The sequence below is a fragment of the Musca autumnalis genome, unplaced genomic scaffold, assembly GCF_047663935.1.
Source record: "Musca autumnalis isolate F117 unplaced genomic scaffold, ASM4766393v1 scaffold_4, whole genome shotgun sequence".
NCBI classification, from domain to species: Eukaryota; Metazoa; Arthropoda; class Insecta; order Diptera; family Muscidae; genus Musca; species Musca autumnalis.
In genome coordinates, this window is record NW_027411977.1 from 228,403,150 (window position 1) to 228,427,895 (window position 24,746).

General features: G+C 29.6%; 1 protein-coding gene across 7 annotated transcripts in view; it reads right to left on the bottom strand.

The window, feature by feature from the left end:
• LOC141402641 (uncharacterized) overlaps window positions 1-24,746 on the bottom strand; it is a 95,691-nt gene that overhangs the window by 11,328 nt on the left and 59,617 nt on the right. For all 7 annotated transcript variants that reach the window (XM_073984337.1, XM_073984338.1, XM_073984333.1 and 4 more), the window contains exon 4: window positions 20,492-20,617. In XM_073984337.1, coding sequence (XP_073840438.1) covers window positions 20,492-20,617 — 126 coding nt within the window. The remainder of the gene's footprint in view (window positions 1-20,491; window positions 20,618-24,746) is intronic.

Sequence of the window (24,746 nt, forward strand, 5' to 3'; positions counted from 1 at the left end):
GTACCCTTTATTTAAGTAAAAGTACCCTTTATTTAAGTAAAAGTACCCTTTCTTTAAGTAAAAGTACCCTTTCTTTAAGTAAAAGTACCCTTTATTTAAGTAAAAGTACCCTTTCTTTAAGTAAAAGTACCCTTTCTTTAAGTAAAAGTAACCTTTCTTTAAGTAAAAGTACCCTTTATTTAAGTAAAAGTACCCTTTCTTTAAGTAAAAGTACCCTTTCTTTAAGTAAAAGTACCCTTTCTTTAAGTAAAAGTACCCTTTCTTTAAGTAAAAGTACCCTTTCTTTAAGTAAAAGTACCCTTTCTTTAAGTAAAAGTACCCTTTCTTTAAGTAAAAGTACCCTTTCTTTAAGTAAAAGTACCCTTTCTTTAAGTAAAAGTACCCTTTCTTTAATTAAAAGTACCCTTTCTTTAAGTAAAAGTACCCTTTCTTTAAGTAAAAGTACCCCTTCTTTAAGTAAAAGTAACCTTTCTTTAAGTAAAAGTACCCTTTATTTAAGTAAAAGTACCCTTTCTTTAAGTAAAAGTACCCTTTCTTTAAGTAAAAGTACCCTTTCTTTAAGTAAAAGTATCCTTTCTTTAAGTAAAAGTACCCTTTCTTTAAGTAAAAGTACCCTTTCTTTAAGTAAAAGTACCCTTTATTTAAGTAAAAGTACCCTTTCTTTAAGTAAAAGTACCCTTTCTTTAAGTAAAAGTAACCTTTCTTTAAGTAAAAGTACCCTTTATTTAAGTAAAAGTACCCTTTCTTTAAGTAAAAGTACCCTTTCTTTAAGTAAAAGTACCCTTTCTTTAAGTAAAAGTACCCTTTCTTTAAGTAAAAGTACCCTTTCTTTAAGTAAAAGTACCCTTTCTTTAAGTAAAAGTACCCTTTCTTTAAGTAAAAGTACCCTTTCTTTAAGTAAAAGTACCCTTTCTTTAAGTAAAAGTACCCTTTCTTTAAGTAAAAGTACCCTTTCTTTAAGTAAAAGTACCCTTTCTTTAAGTAAAAGTACCCTTTCTTTAAGTAAAAGTACCCTTTCTTTAAGTAAAAGTACCCTTTCTTTAAGTAAAAGTACCCTTTCTTTAAGTAAAAGTACCCTTTCTTTAAGTAAAAGTAACCTTTCTTTAAGTAAAAGTACCCTTTCTTTAAGTAAAAGTACCCTTTCTTTAAGTAAAAGTACCCTTTCTTTAAGTAAAAGTACCCTTTCTTTAAGTAAAAGTACCCTTTCTTTAAGTAAAAGTACCCTTTCTTTAAGTAAAAGTACCCTTTCTTTAAGTAAAAGTACCCTTTCTTTAAGTAAAAGTACCCTTTCTTTAAGTAAAAGTACCCTTTCTTTAAGTAAAAGTACCCTTTATTTAAGTAAAAGTACCCTTTCTTTAAGTAAAAGTACCCTTTCTTTAAGTAAAAGTACCCTTTCTTTAAGTAAAAGTACCCTTTCTTTAAGTAAAAGTACCCTTTCTTTAAGTAAAAGTACCCTTTCTTTAAGTAAAAGTACCCTTTCTTTAAGTAAAAGTACCCTTTCTTTAAGTAAAAGTACCCTTTCTTTAAGTAAAAGTACCCTTTCTTTAAGTAAAAGTACCCTTTCTTTAAGTAAAAGTACCCTTTCTTTAAGTAAAAGTACCCTTTCTTTAAGTAAAAGTACCCTTTCTTTAAGTAAAAGTACCCTTTCTTTAAGTAAAAGTAACCTTTCTTTAAGTAAAAGTACCCTTTCTTTAAGTAAAAGTACCCTTTCTTTAAGTAAAAGTACCCTTTCTTTAAGTAAAAGTACCCTTTCTTTAAGTAAAAGTACCCTTTCTTTAAGTAAAAGTACCCTTTCTTTAAGTAAAAGTACCCTTTATTTAAGTAAAAGTACCCTTTCTTTAAGTAAAAGTACCCTTTATTTAAGTAAAAGTACCCTTTCTTTAAGTAAAAGTACCCTTTCTTTAAGTAAAAGTACCCTTTCTTTAAGTAAAAGTACCCTTTCTTTAAGTAAAAGTAACCTTTCTTTAAGTAAAAGTACCCTTTCTTTAAGTAAAAGTACCCTTTCTTTAAGTAAAAGTACCCTTTCTTTAAGTAAAAGTACCCTTTCTTTAAGTAAAAGTACCCTTTATTTAAGTAAAAGTACCCTTTCTTTAAGTAAAAGTACCCTTTCTTTAAGTAAAAGTACCCTTTCTTTAAGTAAAAGTACCCTTTCTTTAAGTAAAAGTAACCTTTCTTTAAGTAAAAGTACCCTTTCTTTAAGTAAAAGTACCCTTTCTTTAAGTAAAAGTACCCTTTCTTTAAGTAAAAGTACCCTTTCTTTAAGTAAAAGTACCCTTTCTTTAAGTAAAAGTAACCTTTCTTTAAGTAAAAGTACCCTTTCTTTAACTAAAAGTACCCTTTCTTTAAGTAAAAGTACCCTTTCTTTAATTAAAAGTACCCTTTCTTTAATTAAAAGTACCCTTTCTTTAATTAAAAGTACCCTTTCTTTAAGTAAAAGTACCCTTTCTTTAAGTAAAAGTACCCTTTCTTTAAGTAAAAGTACCCTTTCTTTAAGTAAAAGTACCCTTTATTTAAGTAAAAGTACCCTTTCTTTAAGTAAAAGTACCCTTTATTTAAGTAAAAGTACCCTTTCTTTAAGTAAAAGTACCCTTTCTTTAAGTAAAAGTACCCTTTCTTTAAGTAAAAGTACCCTTTCTTTAAGTAAAAGTAACCTTTCTTTAAGTAAAAGTACCCTTTCTTTAAGTAAAAGTACCCTTTCTTTAAGTAAAAGTACCCTTTCTTTAAGTAAAAGTACCCTTTCTTTAAGTAAAAGTACCCTTTATTTAAGTAAAAGTACCCTTTCTTTAAGTAAAAGTACCCTTTCTTTAAGTAAAAGTACCCTTTCTTTAAGTAAAAGTACCCTTTCTTTAAGTAAAAGTAACCTTTCTTTAAGTAAAAGTACCCTTTCTTTAAGTAAAAGTACCCTTTCTTTAAGTAAAAGTACCCTTTCTTTAAGTAAAAGTACCCTTTCTTTAAGTAAAAGTAACCTTTCTTTAAGTAAAAGTACCCTTTCTTTAACTAAAAGTACCCTTTCTTTAAGTAAAAGTACCCTTTCTTTAATTAAAAGTACCCTTTCTTTAATTAAAAGTACCCTTTCTTTAATTAAAAGTACCCTTTCTTTAAGTAAAAGTACCCTTTCTTTAAGTAAAAGTACCCTTTCTTTAAGTAAAAGTACCCTTTCTTTAAGTAAAAGTACCCTTTCTTTAAGTAAAAGTACCCTTTCTTTAAGTAAAAGTACCCTTTCTTTAACTAAAAGTACCCTTTCTTTAACTAAAAGTACCCTTTCTTTAATTAAAAGTACCCTTTCTTTAATTAAAAGTACCCTTTCTTTAATTAAAAGTACCCTTTCTTTAATTAAAAGTACCCTTTCTTTAAGTAAAAGTACCCTTTCTTTAAGTAAAAGTACCCTTTCTTTAATTAAAAGTACCCTTTCTTTAAGTAAAAGTACCCTTTCTTTAAGTAAAAGTACCCTTTCTTTAAGTAAAAGTAACCTTTCTTTAAGTAAAAGTACCCTTTATTTAAGTAAAAGTACCCTTTCTTTAAGTAAAAGTACCCTTTCTTTAAGTAAAAGTATCTTTTCTTTAAGTAAAAGTACCCTTTCTTTAAGTAAAAGTACCCTTTCTTTAAGTAAAAGTACCCTTTCTTTAAGTAAAAGTACCCTTTCTTTAAGTAAAAGTACCCTTTCTTTAAGTAAAAGTAACCTTTCTTTAAGTAAAAGTACCCTTTATTTAAGTAAAAGTACCCTTTCTTTAAGTAAAAGTACCCTTTCTTTAAGTAAAAGTACCCTTTCTTTAAGTAAAAGTACCCTTTCTTTAAGTAAAAGTACCCTTTCTTTAAGTAAAAGTACCCTTTCTTTAAGTAAAAGTACCCTTTCTTTAAGTAAAAGTACCCTTTCTTTAAGTAAAAGTACCCTTTCTTTAAGTAAAAGTACCCTTTCTTTAAGTAAAAGTACCCTTTCTTTAAGTAAAAGTACCCTTTCTTTAAGTAAAAGTACCCTTTCTTTAAGTAAAAGTACCCTTTCTTTAAGTAAAAGTACCCTTTCTTTAAGTAAAAGTACCCTTTCTTTAAGTAAAAGTACCCTTTCTTTAAGTAAAAGTACCCTTTCTTTAATTAAAAGTACCCTTTCTTTAAGTAAAAGTACCCTTTCTTTAAGTAAAAGTACCCTTTCTTTAAGTAAAAGTACCCTTTCTTTAAGTAAAAGTACCCTTTCTTTAAGTAAAAGTACCCTTTCTTTAAGTAAAAGTACCCTTTCTTTAAGTAAAAGTACCCTTTCTTTAAGTAAAAGTACCCTTTCTTTAATTAAAAGTACCCTTTCTTTAAGTAAAAGTACCCTTTCTTTAAGTAAAAGTACCCTTTCTTTAAGTAAAAGTAACCTTTCTTTAAGTAAAAGTACCCTTTATTTAAGTAAAAGTACCCTTTCTTTAAGTAAAAGTACCCTTTTTTTAAGTAAAAGTACCCTTTATTTAAGTAAAAGTACCCTTTCTTTAAGTAAAAGTACCCTTTCTTTAAGTAAAAGTAACCTTTCTTTAAGTAAAAGTACCCTTTATTTAAGTAAAAGTACCCTTTCTTTAAGTAAAAGTACCCTTTCTTTAAGTAAAAGTACCCTTTCTTTAAGTAAAAGTACCCTTTCTTTAAGTAAAAGTACCCTTTCTTTAAGTAAAATAACCTTTCTTTAAGTAAAAGTACCCTTTCTTTAAGTAAAAGTACCCTTTCTTTAAGTAAAAGTACCCTTTCTTTAAGTAAAAGTACCCTTTCTTTAAGTAAAAGTACCCTTTCTTTAAGTAAAAGTACCCTTTCTTTAAGTAAAAGTACCCTTTCTTTAAGTAAAAGTACCCTTTCTTTAAGTAAAAGTACCCTTTCTTTAAGTAAAAGTACCCTTTCTTTAAGTAAAAGTACCCTTTCTTTAAGTAAAAGTACCCTTTCTTTAAGTAAAAGTACCCTTTCTTTAAGTAAAAGTACCCTTTCTTTAAGTAAAAGTACCCTTTCTTTAAGTAAAAGTACCCTTTCTTTAAGTAAAAGTACCCTTTCTTTAAGTAAAAGTACCCTTTCTTTAAGTAAAAGTACCCTTTCTTTAAGTAAAAGTACCCTTTCTTTAAGTAAAAGTACCCTTTCTTTAAGTAAAAGTACCCTTTCTTTAAGTAAAAGTACCCTTTCTTTAAGTAAAAGTACCCTTTCTTTAAGTAAAAGTACCCTTTCTTTAAGTAAAAGTACCCTTTCTTTAAGTAAAAGTACCCTTTCTTTAAGTAAAAGTACCCTTTCTTTAAGTAAAAGTACCCTTTCTTTAAGTAAAAGTACCCTTTCTTTAAGTAAAAGTACCCTTTCTTTAAGTAAAAGTACCCTTTCTTTAAGTAAAAGTACCCTTTCTTTAAGTAAAAGTACCCTTTCTTTAAGTAAAAGTACCCTTTCTTTAAGTAAAAGTACCCTTTCTTTAAGTAAAAGTACCCTTTCTTTAAGTAAAAGTACCCTTTCTTTAAGTAAAAGTACCCTTTCTTTAAGTAAAAGTACCCTTTCTTTAAGTAAAAGTACCCTTTCTTTAAGTAAAAGTACCCTTTCTTTAAGTAAAAGTACCCTTTCTTTAAGTAAAAGTACCCTTTCTTTAAGTAAAAGTACCCTTTCTTTAAGTAAAAGTACCCTTTCTTTAAGTAAAAGTACCCTTTCTTTAAGTAAAAGTACCCTTTCTTTAAGTAAAAGTAACCTTTCTTTAAGTAAAAGTACCCTTTATTTAAGTAAAAGTACCCTTTCTTTAAGTAAAAGTACCCTTTCTTTAAGTAAAAGTAACCTTTCTTTAAGTAAAAGTACCCTTTCTTTAACTAAAAGTACCCTTTCTTTAACTAAAAGTACCATTTCTTTAAGTAAAAGTACCCTTTCTTTAAGTAAAAGTACCCTTTCTTTAAGTAAAAGTACCCTTTCTTTAAGTAAAAGTACCCTTTCTTTAAGTAAAAGTACCCTTTCTTTAAGTAAAAGTACCCTTTCTTTAAGTAAAAGTACCCTTTCTTTAAGTAAAAGTACCCTTTCTTTAAGTAAAAGTACCCTTTCTTTAAGTAAAAGTACCCTTTCTTTAAGTAAAAGTACCCTTTCTTTAAGTAAAAGTACCCTTTCTTTAAGTAAAAGTACCCTTTCTTTAAGTAAAAGTACCCTTTCTTTAAGTAAAAGTACCCTTTCTTTAAGTAAAAGTACCCTTTCTTTAAGTAAAAGTACCCTTTCTTTAAGTAAAAGTACCCTTTCTTTAAGTAAAAGTACCCTTTCTTTAAGTAAAAGTACCCTTTCTTTAAGTAAAAGTACCCTTTCTTTAAGTAAAAGTACCCTTTCTTTAAGTAAAAGTACCCTTTCTTTAAGTAAAAGTACCCTTTCTTTAAGTAAAAGTACCCTTTCTTTAAGTAAAAGTACCCTTTCTTTAAGTAAAAGTACCCTTTCTTTAACTAAAAGTACCCTTTATTTAAGTAAAAGTACCCTTTCTTTAAGTAAAAGTACCCTTTCTTTAAGTAAAAGTAACCTTTCTTTAAGTAAAAGTACCCTTTCTTTAACTAAAAGTACCCTTTCTTTAACTAAAAGTACCCTTTCTTTAATTAAAAGTACCCTTTCTTTAAGTAAAAGTACCCTTTCTTTAAGTAAAAGTACCCTTTATTTAAGTAAAAGTACCCTTTATTTAAGTAAAAGTACCCTTTATTTAAGTAAAAGTACCCTTTCTTTAAGTAAAAGTACCCTTTCTTTAAGTAAAAGTACCCTTTCTTTAAGTAAAAGTACCCTTTCTTTAAGTAAAAGTACCCTTTCTTTAAGTAAAAGTACCCTTTATTTAAGTAAAAGTACCCTTTCTTTAAGTAAAAGTACCCTTTCTTTAAGTAAAAGTACCCTTTCTTTAAGTAAAAGTACCCTTTCTTTAAGTAAAAGTACCCTTTCTTTAAGTAAAAGTACCCTTTCTTTAAGTAAAAGTACCCTTTCTTTAAGTAAAAGTACCCTTTCTTTAAGTAAAAGTACCCTTTCTTTAAGTAAAAGTACCCTTTCTTTAACTAAAAGTACCCTTTATTTAAGTAAAAGTACCCTTTCTTTAAGTAAAAGTACCCTTTCTTTAAGTAAAAGTACCCTTTCTTTAAGTAAAAGTACCCTTTCTTTAACTAAAAGTACCCTTTATTTAAGTAAAAGTACCCTTTCTTTAAGTAAAAGTACCCTTTCTTTAAGTAAAAGTAACCTTTCTTTAAGTAAAAGTACCCTTTCTTTAACTAAAAGTACCCTTTCTTTAACTAAAAGTACCCTTTCTTTAATTAAAAGTACCCTTTCTTTAAGTAAAAGTACCCTTTCTTTAACTAAAAGTACCCTTTCTTTAACTAAAAGTACCCTTTCTTTAATTAAAAGTACCCTTTCTTTAAGTAAAAGTACCCTTTCTTTAAGTAAAAGTACCCTTTCTTTAAGTAAAAGTACCCTTTCTTTAAGTAAAAGTACCCTTTCTTTAAGTAAAAGTACCCTTTCTTTAAGTAAAAGTACCCTTTCTTTAAGTAAAAGTACCCTTTCTTTAACTAAAAGTACCCTTTATTTAAGTAAAAGTACCCTTTCTTTAAGTAAAAGTACCCTTTCTTTAAGTAAAAGTACCCTTTCTTTAAGTAAAAGTACCCTTTCTTTAACTAAAAGTACCCTTTATTTAAGTAAAAGTACCCTTTCTTTAAGTAAAAGTACCCTTTCTTTAAGTAAAAGTAACCTTTCTTTAAGTAAAAGTACCCTTTCTTTAACTAAAAGTACCCTTTCTTTAACTAAAAGTACCCTTTCTTTAATTAAAAGTACCCTTTCTTTAAGTAAAAGTACCCTTTCTTTAAGTAAAAGTACCCTTTATTTAAGTAAAAGTACCCTTTATTTAAGTAAAAGTACCCTTTATTTAAGTAAAAGTACCCTTTCTTTAAGTAAAAGTACCCTTTCTTTAAGTAAAAGTACCCTTTCTTTAAGTAAAAGTACCCTTTCTTTAAGTAAAAGTACCCTTTCTTTAAGTAAAAGTACCCTTTATTTAAGTAAAAGTACCCTTTCTTTAAGTAAAAGTACCCTTTCTTTAAGTAAAAGTACCCTTTCTTTAAGTAAAAGTACCCTTTCTTTAAGTAAAAGTACCCTTTCTTTAAGTAAAAGTACCCTTTCTTTAAGTAAAAGTACCCTTTCTTTAAGTAAAAGTACCCTTTCTTTAAGTAAAAGTACCCTTTCTTTAAGTAAAAGTACCCTTTCTTTAACTAAAAGTACCCTTTATTTAAGTAAAAGTACCCTTTCTTTAAGTAAAAGTACCCTTTCTTTAAGTAAAAGTACCCTTTCTTTAAGTAAAAGTACCCTTTCTTTAACTAAAAGTACCCTTTATTTAAGTAAAAGTACCCTTTCTTTAAGTAAAAGTACCCTTTCTTTAAGTAAAAGTAACCTTTCTTTAAGTAAAAGTACCCTTTCTTTAACTAAAAGTACCCTTTCTTTAACTAAAAGTACCCTTTCTTTAATTAAAAGTACCCTTTCTTTAAGTAAAAGTACCCTTTCTTTAACTAAAAGTACCCTTTCTTTAACTAAAAGTACCCTTTCTTTAATTAAAAGTACCCTTTCTTTAAGTAAAAGTACCCTTTCTTTAAGTAAAAGTACCCTTTCTTTAAGTAAAAGTACCCTTTCTTTAAGTAAAAGTACCCTTTCTTTAAGTAAAAGTACCCTTTCTTTAAGTAAAAGTACCCTTTCTTTAAGTAAAAGTACCCTTTCTTTAACTAAAAGTACCCTTTATTTAAGTAAAAGTACCCTTTCTTTAAGTAAAAGTACCCTTTCTTTAAGTAAAAGTACCCTTTCTTTAAGTAAAAGTACCCTTTCTTTAACTAAAAGTACCCTTTATTTAAGTAAAAGTACCCTTTCTTTAAGTAAAAGTACCCTTTCTTTAAGTAAAAGTAACCTTTCTTTAAGTAAAAGTACCCTTTCTTTAACTAAAAGTACCCTTTCTTTAACTAAAAGTACCCTTTCTTTAATTAAAAGTACCCTTTCTTTAAGTAAAAGTACCCTTTCTTTAAGTAAAAGTACCCTTTATTTAAGTAAAAGTACCCTTTATTTAAGTAAAAGTACCCTTTATTTAAGTAAAAGTACCCTTTCTTTAAGTAAAAGTACCCTTTCTTTAAGTAAAAGTACCCTTTCTTTAAGTAAAAGTACCCTTTCTTTAAGTAAAAGTACCCTTTCTTTAAGTAAAAGTACCCTTTATTTAAGTAAAAGTACCCTTTCTTTAAGTAAAAGTACCCTTTCTTTAAGTAAAAGTACCCTTTCTTTAAGTAAAAGTACCCTTTCTTTAAGTAAAAGTACCCTTTCTTTAAGTAAAAGTACCCTTTCTTTAAGTAAAAGTACCCTTTATTTAAGTAAAAGTACCCTTTATTTAAGTAAAAGTACCCTTTCTTTAAGTAAAAGTACCCTTTCTTTAAGTAAAAGTACCCTTTCTTTAAGTAAAAGTACCCTTTCTTTAAGTAAAAGTACCCTTTATTTAAGTAAAAGTACCCTTTCTTTAAGTAAAAGTACCCTTTCTTTAAGTAAAAGTACCCTTTCTTTAAGTAAAAGTACCCTTTCTTTAAGTAAAAGTACCCTTTCTTTAAGTAAAAGTACCCTTTCTTTAAGTAAAAGTACCCTTTCTTTAAGTAAAAGTACCCTTTCTTTAAGTAAAAGTACCCTTTCTTTAAGTAAAAGTACCCTTTCTTTAAGTAAAAGTACCCTTTCTTTAAGTAAAAGTACCCTTTCTTTAAGTAAAAGTACCCTTTCTTTAAGTAAAAGTACCCTTTCTTTAAGTAAAAGTACCCTTTATTTAAGTAAAAGTACCCTTTATTTAAGTAAAAGTACCCTTTCTTTAAGTAAAAGTAACCTTTCTTTAACTAAAAGTACCCTTTCTTTAACTAAAAGTACCCTTTCTTTAACTAAAAGTACCCTTTCTTTAAGTAAAATTACCCTTTCTTTAATTAAAAGTACCCTTTCTTTAAGTAAAAGTACCCTTTCTTTAAGTAAAAGTACCCTTTCTTTAAGTAAAAGTACCCTTTCTTTAAGTAAAAGTACCCTTTCTTTAAGTAAAAGTACCCTTTCTTTAAGTAAAAGTACCCTTTCTTTAAGTAAAAGTACCCTTTCTTTAAGTAAAAGTACCCTTTCTTTAAGTAAAAGTACCCTTTCTTTAAGTAAAAGTACCCTTTCTTTAAGTAAAAGTACCCTTTCTTTAAGTAAAAGTACCTTTTCTTTAAGTAAAAGTACCCTTTCTTTAAGTAAAAGTACCCTTTCTTTAACTAAAAGTACCCTTTATTTAAGTAAAAGTACCCTTTCTTTAAGTAAAAGTACCCTTTCTTTAAGTAAAAGTAACCTTTCTTTAAGTAAAAGTACCCTTTCTTTAACTAAAAGTACCCTTTCTTTAACTAAAAGTACCCTTTCTTTAATTAAAAGTACCCTTTCTTTAAGTAAAAGTACCCTTTCTTTAAGTAAAAGTACCCTTTATTTAAGTAAAAGTACCCTTTATTTAAGTAAAAGTACCCTTTATTTAAGTAAAAGTACCCTTTCTTTAAGTAAAAGTACCCTTTCTTTAAGTAAAAGTACCCTTTCTTTAAGTAAAAGTACCCTTTCTTTAAGTAAAAGTACCCTTTCTTTAAGTAAAAGTACCCTTTATTTAAGTAAAAGTACCCTTTATTTAAGTAAAAGTACCCTTTATTTAAGTAAAAGTACCCTTTCTTTAAGTAAAAGTACCCTTTCTTTAAGTAAAAGTACCCTTTCTTTAAGTAAAAGTACCCTTTCTTTAAGTAAAAGTACCCTTTCTTTAAGTAAAAGTACCCTTTCTTTAAGTAAAAGTACCCTTTATTTAAGTAAAAGTACCCTTTATTTAAGTAAAAGTACCCTTTCTTTAAGTAAAAGTACCCTTTCTTTAAGTAAAAGTACCCTTTCTTTAAGTAAAAGTACCCTTTCTTTAAGTAAAAGTACCCTTTCTTTAAGTAAAAGTACCCTTTCTTTAAGTAAAAGTACCCTTTATTTAAGTAAAAGTACCCTTTCTTTAAGTAAAAGTACCCTTTCTTTAAGTAAAAGTACCCTTTCTTTAAGTAAAAGTACCCTTTCTTTAAGTAAAAGTACCCTTTCTTTAAGTAAAAGTACCCTTTCTTTAAGTAAAAGTACCCTTTCTTTAAGTAAAAGTACCCTTTCTTTAAGTAAAAGTACCCTTTCTTTAAGTAAAAGTACCCTTTCTTTAAGTAAAAGTACCCTTTCTTTAAGTAAAAGTACCCTTTCTTTAAGTAAAAGTACCCTTTCTTTAAGTAAAAGTACCCTTTCTTTAAGTAAAAGTACCCTTTCTTTAAGTAAAAGTACCCTTTCTTTAAGTAAAAGTACCCTTTCTTTAAGTAAAAGTACCCTTTCTTTAAGTAAAAGTACCCTTTCTTTAAGTAAAAGTACCCTTTATTTAAGTAAAAGTACCCTTTATTTAAGTAAAAGTACCCTTTCTTTAAGTAAAAGTAACCTTTCTTTAACTAAAAGTACCCTTTCTTTAACTAAAAGTACCCTTTCTTTAACTAAAAGTACCCTTTCTTTAAGTAAAATTACCCTTTCTTTAATTAAAAGTACCCTTTCTTTAAGTAAAAGTACCCTTTCTTTAAGTAAAAGTACCCTTTCTTTAAGTAAAAGTACCCTTTCTTTAAGTAAAAGTACCCTTTCTTTAAGTAAAAGTACCCTTTCTTTAAGTAAAAGTACCCTTTCTTTAAGTAAAAGTACCCTTTCTTTAAGTAAAAGTACCCTTTCTTTAAGTAAAAGTACCCTTTCTTTAAGTAAAAGTACCCTTTCTTTAAGTAAAAGTACCCTTTCTTTAAGTAAAAGTACCTTTTCTTTAAGTAAAAGTACCCTTTGACTAAGTAAAAGTACCCTTTGACTAAGTAAAAGTACCCTTTCTTTAAGTAAAAGTACCCTTTTATTAAGTTAAAGTACCCTTTTATTAAGTTAAAGTACGCTTTCTTTAAGTAAAAGTTCCCTTTCATTAAGTAAAAGTATCGTTTAATTAAGTAAAAGTACCCTTTCACTAAGTGAAAGTACACTTTATTTATGTAAAAGTAGGCTTTCCTTAAGAAACTAACTCTTTGGAGAAGAATTCGATGCGTTACCATGCGGCTTCATTGTATAATTTTTCCATTGTGAATGAAATGCAAAAATACATCCCTGATTATTTGTATGCCCCTTTTCTTGTTGTCACTGTTTGTATGGAATTTCTCTCAGTGCTCTACATTTACCTATTACAAATCGTGCTGCATACTTCTAGGCGGCATATTGCTTTGAACTTGTTAGAATGTCAAGTGACACTTAAGCACAGCTTGTAAATGTAAAGTTCATATAAAACAAGTAAAAAAGTATCAGTCGGCTTTGCCGACAGAGATATACCCTCAGCCTGTGTATATTGAAACAATTTTTTCCCAAAAAACGCATGTATTTAGGGAGTTTTAAAAATTTTGGGCGTTTGAACTGACAAAAATGTTGATTAGGATTAGAGATCAAAAGTTTTGCGGAGGAGATACTTAAAGGAATGGATCTCCAGCCACTACATATGGTACCATAGGTGTTTTTTACAACTTCAGGGATGTTTGCTCAAGAAGTATGGACTTGCCCCTGAAACAACTTTTACCATCGCAATTGAGGCAGCGAATGCAAGTTGCTTCAACAAAAATCAAAGCGATTCGAAAGCAGGTCTTAAAGTGAGCATGTATCCGAAATTTTGTGTGGGAGGTACCGGATGGAGTGGACAAATATAGTCCATATTTGAACCTGATCTATATCTGGTAGATATATTAGGATGTGTAAAGTATGGTCCAATTCGGCCACTCTTTTCAAGAGTTATCGTACGCACAATTTTTCCGAACATTTTTGAACTTTTGTGGGGGAGGTACCTGAAGGAGTGGACCGATATGGCTTATCTTCGAACTTAAACTATGTTTGGACAAAATATTACTAAGGCCAAACTTTGGACCGAATCGGCAGACCTGTTCGAGAGTTATATTGCCCTCCAACCTCCTCACACATATCATAGGGGTTTTTTGCAACTTTCAGGCTATTTTCTCAGGAAGTATGGACTTGCCCCTGATGAAACTTATACCGGCGTATGGAGGGCAGTAAATACAAGTTGCTAAAGCAAAAATCAAAGCGATTCGAGAGATGGTCCTAAACTGAACTTTTCCAAAATTTTGTGTGGGAGGTACTCGACGGAGTGGACCGATTGAGTCCATATTAAAACCTGATCTAAGTCTGGTACACGCTCCACGATGGGCAAAGTATGGACCAAATCGGTTACACCCTTCAAGAGTTATCGTGCGTACAAATTGTCCGAACATTTTCGAACTTTTGTGGGGGAGGTACCGGAAGGAGTGGACCGATATAGCTCATCTTCGAACTTAAACTAAGTTTGGACAAAATATTACGAAAGCCAAAATATGAACCGAATCGGTTCATCCCTTCGAGAGTTATCGTGCGCTCCAGCCAGCCAGACAGACAGACGGACGGACATTGCTCAATTGACTCCAAATTGTCTGAAACACATTTCGTCCAAACATACTTGGGGTCTAAAACCATTATTTCGATGAGGCACATTTTGCCCGTATGAAAGTGTATATACCCTTCATAGCCTAAAGGCTGAGGGTATAAAAATACATATTCAGCTACTTTTTTATACTAAAACTTTGTATTCAATTACTTTTATATATCAAAAATACCTGTTCAGCTGCACATCTATACAAAAAAAAAAAAAAAAAAAAAAACACCTATTCAGCTACTTTTCTATACCAAAAATACCTTTTCAGCTACTTTTTTATGCCAAAAATGTCTATTCAGTAACATTTCCATACGAAAGTACCTATTCAGCTACTTTTCTATTCGAAAACTAGATATTCAGCAACCTTTCTATTCGAAAACTAGATGTTCAGGCACTTTTCTATACGAAAGTACCTATTCAGCTACTCTTCTATTCGAAAACTAGATATTCAGCAACTTTTCTGTACGAAAAGTCGCTATTCTGCAACTTTTCTATACGAAAGTCGCTATTCAGCAACTTTTCTATACAAAATGTCGCTATTCAGCAACTTTTCTATACAAAAAGTCGCTATTCAGCAACTTTCCTATACGAAAAGTAGCTATTCAGCAACTTTTCTATACGAAAAGTCGCTATTCAGCAACTTTTCTATATGAAAAGTCGCTATTTAGCAAAAGTGTTTTTTTATTTAAGTAAAACTATCCTTTCATTAAGTAAAAAAAATTTCATTTAGTAAACGTATCCTTTCGTTAAGTAAAAGTACCTTTAATTAAAAAAAGTAGTCTTTCTTTAAGAAAAAGCAACCTTCTTTAAGTAAAAGTAGACTTTCATTCAGTAAAAGTACCCTTTCACTGAGTAAAAGTACCCTTTCTTTAGGTAAAAGTATCCTTTCATTAAGTAAAATTACCCTTTGTTATGTAAAAGAAGGCTTTCCTTAAAAAAATTTCCTCTTTGGAGAAGAATTTGATATGTTACCATGTAGCTTCATTGTATAATTTTTCCATTGTGATTATTATTTGTTTGCCCCTCTTCTTGTTGTCACTGTTTGCATGGAATTTCTCTCAGTGCCCTACATTTACCTATTATAATTCGTGCTGCATACTTCTATGCGGCATACTGCTTTGAACTTGTTAGAATGTCAAGTGACACTTAAGCACAGCTTGTAAATGTAAAGTTCATATAAAAAGAGGATTATTTTAACTTTTCTTGTTATTTTTGGTAGGGATTTTTGGAATGGGAATAAAAAACAAGGTTAATTCATTCATTAAATACTTATTTTTCATTTACATATGACTTTGACGATTATTTAAGGGCATAAATAAAAGGCAATGAAGACAAAGTAGTAGCACGTTTACATTTCAGGGGATTTAGAAAATCTTTACAAAGGAGGTTAAACTGCAAAAAGGTTTAAAGTAAACATGGATTGGGAAAGGGGACAATATGAGATTGGCTAAATAAATAATAAGACTAAAAATCAAATAAAAATAATAACAAATTTTAGTGTCTATTGTTATTTGGTAGCCTCAAATTCCTAATTGATTATTTCTATTTATTATTTCCTCGAAGTGTGTAGTTTTCAATATGCTGTTTTGATTTATTATAACATATTTTAACATAAAAATATGTACCTCACCACTAAAATCACCACACAAATATGTATAAGAATTCTTTTAATTCTTTAGATGATTTACAATCATGTCTAGCATATTTGTAAATAAAAACATTGCTAAATTTTATTCATAGATAAAACACCCAATCAAATTTAGCTTCTAAAAAACATCCATACAAAATTTAATAAAAACAATGTTTCAAAATCTTTCCCTTCCTTTAGTATCATTCCAAACTGATATATTAAACGTGTAAACGCTGCTTGTCTTATATTTTTTATTAACTTTTTATTAACATTTAAGCTTTTAAATGGTGCCTGCCCGCCACTACCGCCACCATTTAGTCCCGCCCACATACCTGGCGCTGCCACATACACACGACTGACTGCTAATGAGAATGTTGTAAATTATATATTGTTACTTATTTAAATGCTTGATTAACAGCAAAGAATTCTGCTTGTTGCCAACAACAACAGCAATAACAACAACATTTAAATATCTTCTAACACGTTGTAGTTGGAAATGAGGTAGGTAATCTGAGAGAAATTCAATAAATTTCAAATAAAAACGAATTATTGTTCTGTGGAAATTTGTTTTTTTTTTAACAACAAATGATGAGGTGTGAAATTAATGGGTAAAGGAAATTGTATAAATTGGAAACAAAAAGAAGAAGATGAAAGTGAAAGTAATTGAAATTGTTTTTTCAAGTAAAAATAGCAATTTCTGCGGTGATAGTACACTTTCTTCCAAGGGAAAAGCTCACTTTATTTGAAATATGTACACTTTTATAAAGAAAAAGTCCCAGTTTCTATTTCTTAAAGGAAAGATTTTCGTACGTCAAATAAAAAAAAACATTTCCCACGAATATGCCTTAAAGGACAAGGATAAACTTCTCTCATATCAAAAAGTGCAGATCGACTTTTTTATTTAGCTCGGGTCATTATCAAAATTTGTTTGCAGCAGGTGTATGAAGGAGTAGCCCTAACCCTGCGTTTACACATGACAGGACAGTTTAGTACATGTATTGATTGTCAAAAACTCAAAACTTGCCTGTGTGACGTAGGCGTCCAGACAACTGCAAAAACAGTGGTAAATTATGAATGAAAATCGTCGATTTCTTTTTGTTTTCCATTCACATATTTTGATTTTGACCTTTAATTATGCAAGGGTACCATTTATGTTATGTTTTCTTTTATTAAATAAAAATATATTTTCATTATGTAAATGTAACCCTTTTTATGATAAATTGTAATTTTCTTCAAAATTTGTTTCTTTTCTTAAGAAAAAAATGCAAATTGATCCTAATTTTGTGGATGATTTGATGTGTTACCATGCAGCTTCAATGTATAAATTCTCTATGGCGAATGAAATCTAAAAATGTATCACTGATTATTTGTACGCTTCTCTTGCTGTCACTGTTTGCATGGAATGTCATTAATACCCTTTCCTTATGTAAAAGGACCCTTTATTTAGGTAAAAGTACCCTTTCTTTAAGTAAAAGTACCCTTTCTTTAAGTAAAAGTACCCTTTCTTTAAGTAAAAGTACCCTTTCTTTAAGTAAAAGTACCCTTTCTTTAAGTAAAAGTACCTTTTCTTTAAGTAAAAGTACCCTTTCTGTAAGTAAAAGTACCCTTTCTTTAACTAAAAGTACCCTTTCTTTAAGTAAAAGTTCCCTTTCTTTAAGTAAAAGTACCCTTTCTTTAAGTAAAAGTACCCTTTCTTTAAGTAAAAGTACCCTTTCTTTAAGTAAAAGTACACTTTCTTTAAGTAAAAGTACCCTTTCTTTAAGTAAAAGTACCCTTTCTTTAAGTAAAAGTACCCTTTCTTTAAGTAAAAGTACCCTTTCTTTAAGTAAAAGTACCCTTTCTTTAAGTAAAAGTACCCTTTCTTTAAGTAAAAGTACCCTTTCTTAAAGTAAAAGTACCCTTTCTTTAAGTAAAAGTACCCTTTCTTTAAGTAATAGTACCCTTTCTTTAGGTAAAAGTACCCTTTCTTTAAGTAAAAGTACCCTTTCTTTAAGTAAAAGTACCCTTTCTTTAAGTAAAAGTATCCTTTCTTTAAGTAAAAGTACCCTTTCTTTAAGTAAAAGTACCCTTTCTTTAAGTAAAAGTACCTTTTCTTTAAGTAAAAGTACCCTTTCTGTAAGTAAAAGTACCCTTTCTTTAACTAAAAGTACCCTTTCTTTAAGTAAAAGTTCCCTTTCTTTAAGTAAAAGTACCCTTTCTTTAAGTAAAAGTACCCTTTCTTTAAGTAAAAGTACCCTTTCTTTAAGTAAAAGTACACTTTCTTTAAGTAAAAGTACCCTTTCTTTAAGTAAAAGTACCCTTTCTTTAAGTAAAAGTACCCTTTCTTTAAGTAAAAGTACCCTTTCTTTAAGTAAAAGTACCCTTTCTTTAAGTAAAAGTACCCTTTCTTTAAGTAAAAGTACCCTTTCTTAAAGTAAAAGTACCCTTTCTTTAAGTAAAAGTACCCTTTCTTTAAGTAAAAGTACCTTTTCTTTAAGTAAAAGTACCCTTCCTTTAAGTAAAGGTGCCCTTTCTTCAAGTAAAAGAACCCTTTCTTAAAGTAAAATTACCCTTTCATTAAGTGTAAAGTACCCTTTAATTAAGTAAAACTACCCTTTAATTAAGTAAAAGTACCCTTTAAAGTACTTTAAAGTACTCTTTCATTAAATAAAAGTACCCATTAATTAAAAGTAGCCTTTATAATTAAAGTGGGGTACACACGATCAGCTTTGACTGTCAGTTTTGCTCAAATAAATGGTTGTTTGCCAGTGTGACCGTTCATTTTTGTCAGTCATCAGGCAACTACAAAATATTTTGTGGTTGCTGGACAGTTTGACATTTATCGATATTTCCGAAAAATCGACAGTCAAAACTGATCGTGTGTACTCCGCTTAAGTTAAAGTACCATTTCCAAGACCTACAGAAGGTCGGCCATCAAGATTACTGTTAACAACTGGTCTGTTCCTTTACTTTTGAAAGTGGTAAAACCGGCAAAAGTAGCAAAAGTTGTAATCAGCTTCCATATGAATTGTATGGTGTCTGTAGTAAAGGAACGCTTTTCGAGTAAAAAGTTGTAAAACTTGAAGATTCTTGCACGTAAAGGAACAGAGCTAATATTTGACAACAAACATTATAGATTTTACACTAGCTGACCAGGCCCGCGTTGCTCGCCCGTTTTTGAGGTCCCGGTATAAACATTTACAACTACAACTTTTTTCTACAACGGATTTCTACTACCAACACACCAACTAATGATGTAGACCACAATTACCAATGTCACGTTTACCAATAATAATATCTGAAATTTCACGTTTTGGTCAAAACAGTTGTGGGGAAGGTCACCCGAGACCACTACTTCCCGTTATACTATGAGAATTGCATTGAAAGCTGTTATTTCGATATTTTGAAGAACTTTGGCTGATTTCCCAATCGATTGTTTTGGAATTTTGGTCAAGTGCCATTTCAAATTGTCGGAATTTTACTGTGAAAATTGTGAAGTTGACCGCAATGTCTAACTTATTGTAGCCAGTTTTTATAGCGCTTTTAAAGACACGCGTACTAAGATTACGGATATTATCTGCAATTATACATTTTTGAAAAAAAAATGTGGACCGCGATATTTCACTTCCGCGATGATCATTCAGGGTCAGGGTAATAATTACCATAGCATTGCAAACAATTTTTAAACAATAGGTTGAAAAATACCTTCGATTTCACGTTTTGTTAAAAAAATTTGTGTGGGAGGTACCCTGGTCACTCCATTGACCACTATAAAAAGTAGTTAAAACCCTATTCTCAAACCTACAAACTCCACATACAAAATTTCATCAAATTCGGTCCAAACGTTTCGGAGGAGTTCAAAGCCGAACACCGTGACAGGAGAATTTTATATATATATAGATTATTGTGATATTAGTTTCTTTGTATTTTAAATCACATGTTTTTGACATCAAACATCATAATGAGCTGGGCTTATTGGCCGACCTTTTCTTTAAAAATTGTCTCGTTTGAGACGAATTTGATGTGTTACCATGTAGATTCAGTGTATCGATTCCCTATTGTGAATGAAATGCACAAATACATTCCTAATTATTTGTTTAGCTCACTTGTTGTCACTGTTTGCATGGAATGTCTCTCAGTCATGGCACAATAATACAGGTACAGCGGCAAAAACAGCTGGTTATCACACTAGTTGTCAAAATTCATTATTGTGAATAAAAACACATACAAAATGTAAACAAGCAATTCACAATAATACATTAATGTGACCAAATTTGACGTTTGGTATTATTTGATGTAACACCTTCTTATTCCACCATGCTCTCAGTGTTCTACTTTTGTCGTATTACAATTCCCGCGGCATACTTTTGGGCGACATTTTGCTTTGAACTTTTTAGAATACCTGAAATCCTTTGGGAGAAAATTTATATGGTAATTACATTCTTGAGACTTTTTAAGCACTTTTTAATAAATAACTTTTTTCTCAAAAACGTATAGTTTTCCAGTAATTGGGCCTCTTTTGAATAAAATTTTATTTTATGTTTATTTTTTGATTTATTGCAATGTAGCTTCACTGCATGGTTTTTCTATGGTGAACGATCCCAAAATGCCATTTTTGTTAAGTCGAATATACTAATAGGTAATTTTTGTATGGAAGGCTAGCTGAATAAGTAACTTTCGTATTGAAATGAAGGTAACTTTTAAGAAAAGTACACACTACATTATTAATTATTACAGATCCCTCAAGAAAAAGACAATTTATTTAAGAAACGGAGGTATCATTTAAGAAAACAATACATATTTCCTTTAAAAATAACTATACCATTGACTTTTCTCCTTAAATAAAGATATCCCTATTAAAGTGTTGTTTCCTTAAAGAAAACTAACCAATCAATAAAAAAACAAGTAAAAAAGTATCAGTCGGCTTTGCCGGCAGAGATATACCCTCAGCCTATGTGAATTGAAACTTTCATCTACGGATAAATCGACACAATTGTTGAACTTTTGTTCGAGAGTTATCGTGCGCTCCAGCCAGCTAGACAGACGGACGGACATGGATAAATCAACTCCAAATTGTCTGAAACACATTTCGTCCAAACATACTTTGGGTCTAAAACCATTATTTCGATGAGGCACATTTCGTTAGCATAAATGCTGAGGGTATAATTATTTTCAGTTTGATGTATGGCCTACATGGCCATTACATGTTAATTTTATTGTGAATAATTCAAAAAGGCATTACAGTTGTCATTGTTTTGCATAAAATGTCCCTCATTTGTCTCCTTTAGACAATTTTACAAAAACCATTGCATACTTTTAGGGGACTTAAAAGTGAACTAAGCTTTTCTAAAAAACATTTACCGAATTATTAAACGAAATTATGTTAAAACTTAGAATATACTTACATTCTCTCGCTAAAAGCGCTGAACAGCAACATTCCTTCACTTCTTCGTAGACAAAGCACGAACCCACCGATGGTTTGTAGGCCTTCTCACCCACATAGCACATGTGCGGCACAAATGGCAGACCCTCTGAAAAAATATAGAGAAAAGAAAACAATTAAAAATATTAAAAAAAAGAACGATATTTTAATAAGGCATAATAAAAAATAGCTGAATAGGCATTTTCACATAAAACAACGGCTGAATAGGTATTTTTTGTATAGAAAAGTAGCTGAATATGATTTTTTGCTATAAAAAATTAGCTGAATAAGTATTTTTAGTATAAAAATTAGCTGAATAGGAATTTTTCATATAGAATAGTAGGTGAATATGATGTTTTGGTATAAAAAAGTAGCCGTATAGGTATTTTTGGTACAAAACAGTAGCTGAATAAGTATTTTTAGTATAAAGTAGTAGGTAAAAACGTAGTTTTGGTATAAAATGTAGCTGATTATTTTTGTATTTTTGGCATAAAAAGTAGCTGAACAAGTATTTTTGGTAAAAAAATTTATCTGAATAGGTATTTTTGGTTTAACAAAGTAGCTGAGTAGGTATTTTTGGTATAGAAACGTAGCTGAATAAGTATTTTGGTATAAGAATGTAGCTGAATAGGTATGTTTGGTTTTAAAAAGTAGCCATATAAGTATTTTTGGTTTAAAAAAATAGCTGAGTAGGTACTTTTGGTATAAAAAGTAGTTGAATATGTAGTTGCTTATTGAAAAGTAGATGAATAGATATTGTTTAGTACATAAAAGTAGCTGAGTATGTAGTTTTGGTATAAAAAAGTAGCTGGATGTGTATTTTTAGTATAAAAAAATAGCTGAATTGCTATTTTTGGCATAAAAAGCTAGCTGAATAGTTATTTTTGGTGTGAAAAAGTGTCTGAATGTGTATTTTTGGCATAAAAAGTAGGTGAATAGGAACTTTTGGTATAAAAAAGTAGCTGAATATGTATTTAGTGGCATAAAAAGTAGCTGAATAGATATTTTTGGTATAGAAAAGTATCTGAATAGGTATTTTTCCTATAAAAGCGTAGCTGAATAGATATTTAAAAAAAAACGTAGCTGAATACGTATTTTCGGTATAAACAGTTGCTAAATAGATCATTTTTGTACAGGAAAGTAGCTGAATATCTATTTTTGTTATAAAAACGTAGCTGAGTATGTTTTTTTTTGGTATAAAAAAGTAGCTGAATGGGACTTTTATGTATAAAAATGTAGCGGAATTGGTATTTTTGGTATTAAAAAGTAGCTGAATAGATATTATTGGTATAAAAAAGTAGCCGATTATGTATTTTTTGTATAAATAAGTAGCTGAATATGTATTATTGCTATAAAAGAGTAGCCGAGTAGGTATTTTTGCTATAAAAAAGTAGCTGAATAGATATTTTTGGTGTAAAAAAGTAGCCGAATATGTATTTTTGGTATAAATAAGTAGATGAAAATGTATTTTGGCTATAAAAGAGTAGCTATATTAGAATTTTTGGTATTAAAAAGTAGCTGAATAGATATTTTTGGTATAAAAAAGTAGCCGATTATGTATTTTTTGTATAAATAAGTAGCTGAATATGTATTATTGCTATAAAAGAGTAGCCGAGTAGGTATTTTTGCTATAAAAAAGTAGCTGAATAGATATTTTTGGTGTAAAAAAGTAGCCGAATATGTATTTTTGGTATAAATAAGTAGATGAAAATGTATTTTGGCTATAAAAGAGTAGCTATATTAGAATTTTTGGTATTAAAAAGTAGCTGAATAGATATTTTTGGTGTAAAAAAGTAGCCGAATATGTATTTTTGGTATAAATAAGTAGCTGAAAATGTATTTTTGCTATAAAAGAGTAGCTAAATAGGTATTTTTGCTATAAAAATGTAGATGAATAGGTACTTTTAGTATAAAAATTAGCTGAATATGTATTTTTGGTCTACAAGAGTAGCCGAATTGGTATTTCTAGTATAGAAAAGTAATTTTAGTATAGAAATTGTTATTTTTGGTATAAAGAAGTATCTGAATATGTATTTGTAGTATGAAAAGTAGCTGAATAGCTAGTTTTCGTATAAATAAATTGCTGAATAGATACCTTTCGTATAGAATTGCTGGTTTCCATATAGAAAAGCAGCTGAGTAGCTAGTTTTCTTGTGGAAATCTTGCTGACTGATACGTTAGTATATGTCCTAAATTCCAAATATAATTTTCCATTATGATATCATAATTATTGACTGAAAATAGACTCATAATCTTAACACCACTGAAATTGACAACCCCGAAAAAAGAGAAAATAAACATTTACATTTAAGCAAATATTTAGAGTGGATTTTTCAATTACAAACAATTTGTGTGTGTGTTTTTTGTTTGTTCTTAAAGGAAAATCCATAAAGAAATGTGAAAAGAACACGTCCACCGTGCCGTGCTGGCTGCCTGTGGATTTACATGTCGATACTTTTCACAATCTTATTTTCACTGCTGTGTTTTTGTAAATGGAAATCTTTTTACAGATTACTCTTTGTTTGGTTCCCAGTGAGGGTGTGTGTGGCTATTTGGAAAAGTGCAATGTGTTTTTTTTCGCTGCCCATGGTGTGTGACTGGCCAAACACCGATCATTGAAACACCAAAAACATTGACCAACGTCTATATTCTCCAGCTTGCCTTGCTATAGCTGCTGAGTTTATTATTTCTTGTTGTTATAATTTTCCAGAGTTCATAAATTTCCATGCCACATTGTAAACACAATCGAACACACAGACCTATAGAACAGTTTACATTTGCTGCTACTTTTTATTGTTGTTTTGATGTTTGCTGTATAACCAAGAACATGGAAAGCAAGCAAAAAATATTTGTTCTATAATTTGGTCAATGCAAATACTTAACGAGCCAGCCGATCAAAGTAATTTCGTTGTTTTTTCAATCATCGTTTTTATGAAGTCATCATTTTATGATCTACGCCTTGCAAGGATTGATGAGATTTTTATGACTAAATTGCCACTTATGGACATAAATAAATGTGGAACAATCAAGGTTAGAAGACACTTTGAATTGAAAATGTTTCAATCAGAATAAAGGAGAGAAACATCTTTGCCAAATTTTGGGTTTTTTTTTCATTTTAAATTTTAATCGACCTTAGTCATGATAAATTCCTCAGAAACGCCTTGTTTTCATTACCAATTCGTATACAATTTTAAGATGGGTGTACCTGGTTAATGTCTATTTAGAAAAAAATCAACGTTGTTGTGCGTAGTTGAAGGCATCATAAATATTCTTAAAGAAAAACAAATAACATTTTTTTTACCCTCCCTGCCTTTCAATAATTTTCCAATTTTTTGCCAAAGAAAATTGCAATCATCACAAATTCTATTGCAGCCAAATCTCCACCCAAATCTCATACTGAAATGCAATCAATAACATCGACCAACACGAAACTAAATAACAACAAAAACACAGACAACGCGATGAGTGATTTATCGATTTTGAAACATAAAATAAAATTTATTGATTTGTAACATAATGGAAATACTATTCAGCAAGGTTTTGATTTATTTTTTTATTTTCTATGCGAAAATTAGATTTTCATCTAATTTTCGAGAAGAAAATTACCTATTCAGCAATATTGCTCTACGAAAACTAGCTATTCAGCAACTTCTTTAAACGAAAACTAGCTATTCAGCTACTTTTTTATTCCAAATATTCAGTTACGGCTTAATGCCAAAAATACCTATTCAGCTACTTCTTTGTACCAAAAATAACTATTAATATACTTTTTTATATCAAAAATAACTATCCAACTACTTTTCTCTACCAAAAATACCTATTCAGCTACTTTTTTCTTTTTTTTTCAAAAATACCCATTCACCCACTTCTTTATATCAAAATATCTATTGTGTATAACAAAAATACCTATTCAGCTACTTGTGTACACCAAAAATACCTATCCAGTTGCTTTTGTAAGACAAAAATACTTATTCAGCAACTTTTTTATACCAAAAAATACCTATTCAGCTACTTTTTTATACCAAAAATACCTATTAGTCTATTTTTTAAAACAAAAATACCTATTCAGGTACTTGCTTATACCAAACAATACCTATTTACATACCAAAAATACTTTTTAATACCAGAAATACCTATTCAGCTACTATTTGATTCCAACAAAATCCTATTCAGCTAATTTTTTTATACCAAAATACATATTCACCTGTTTTTTATACCAAAAATACCTATTCAGCAAC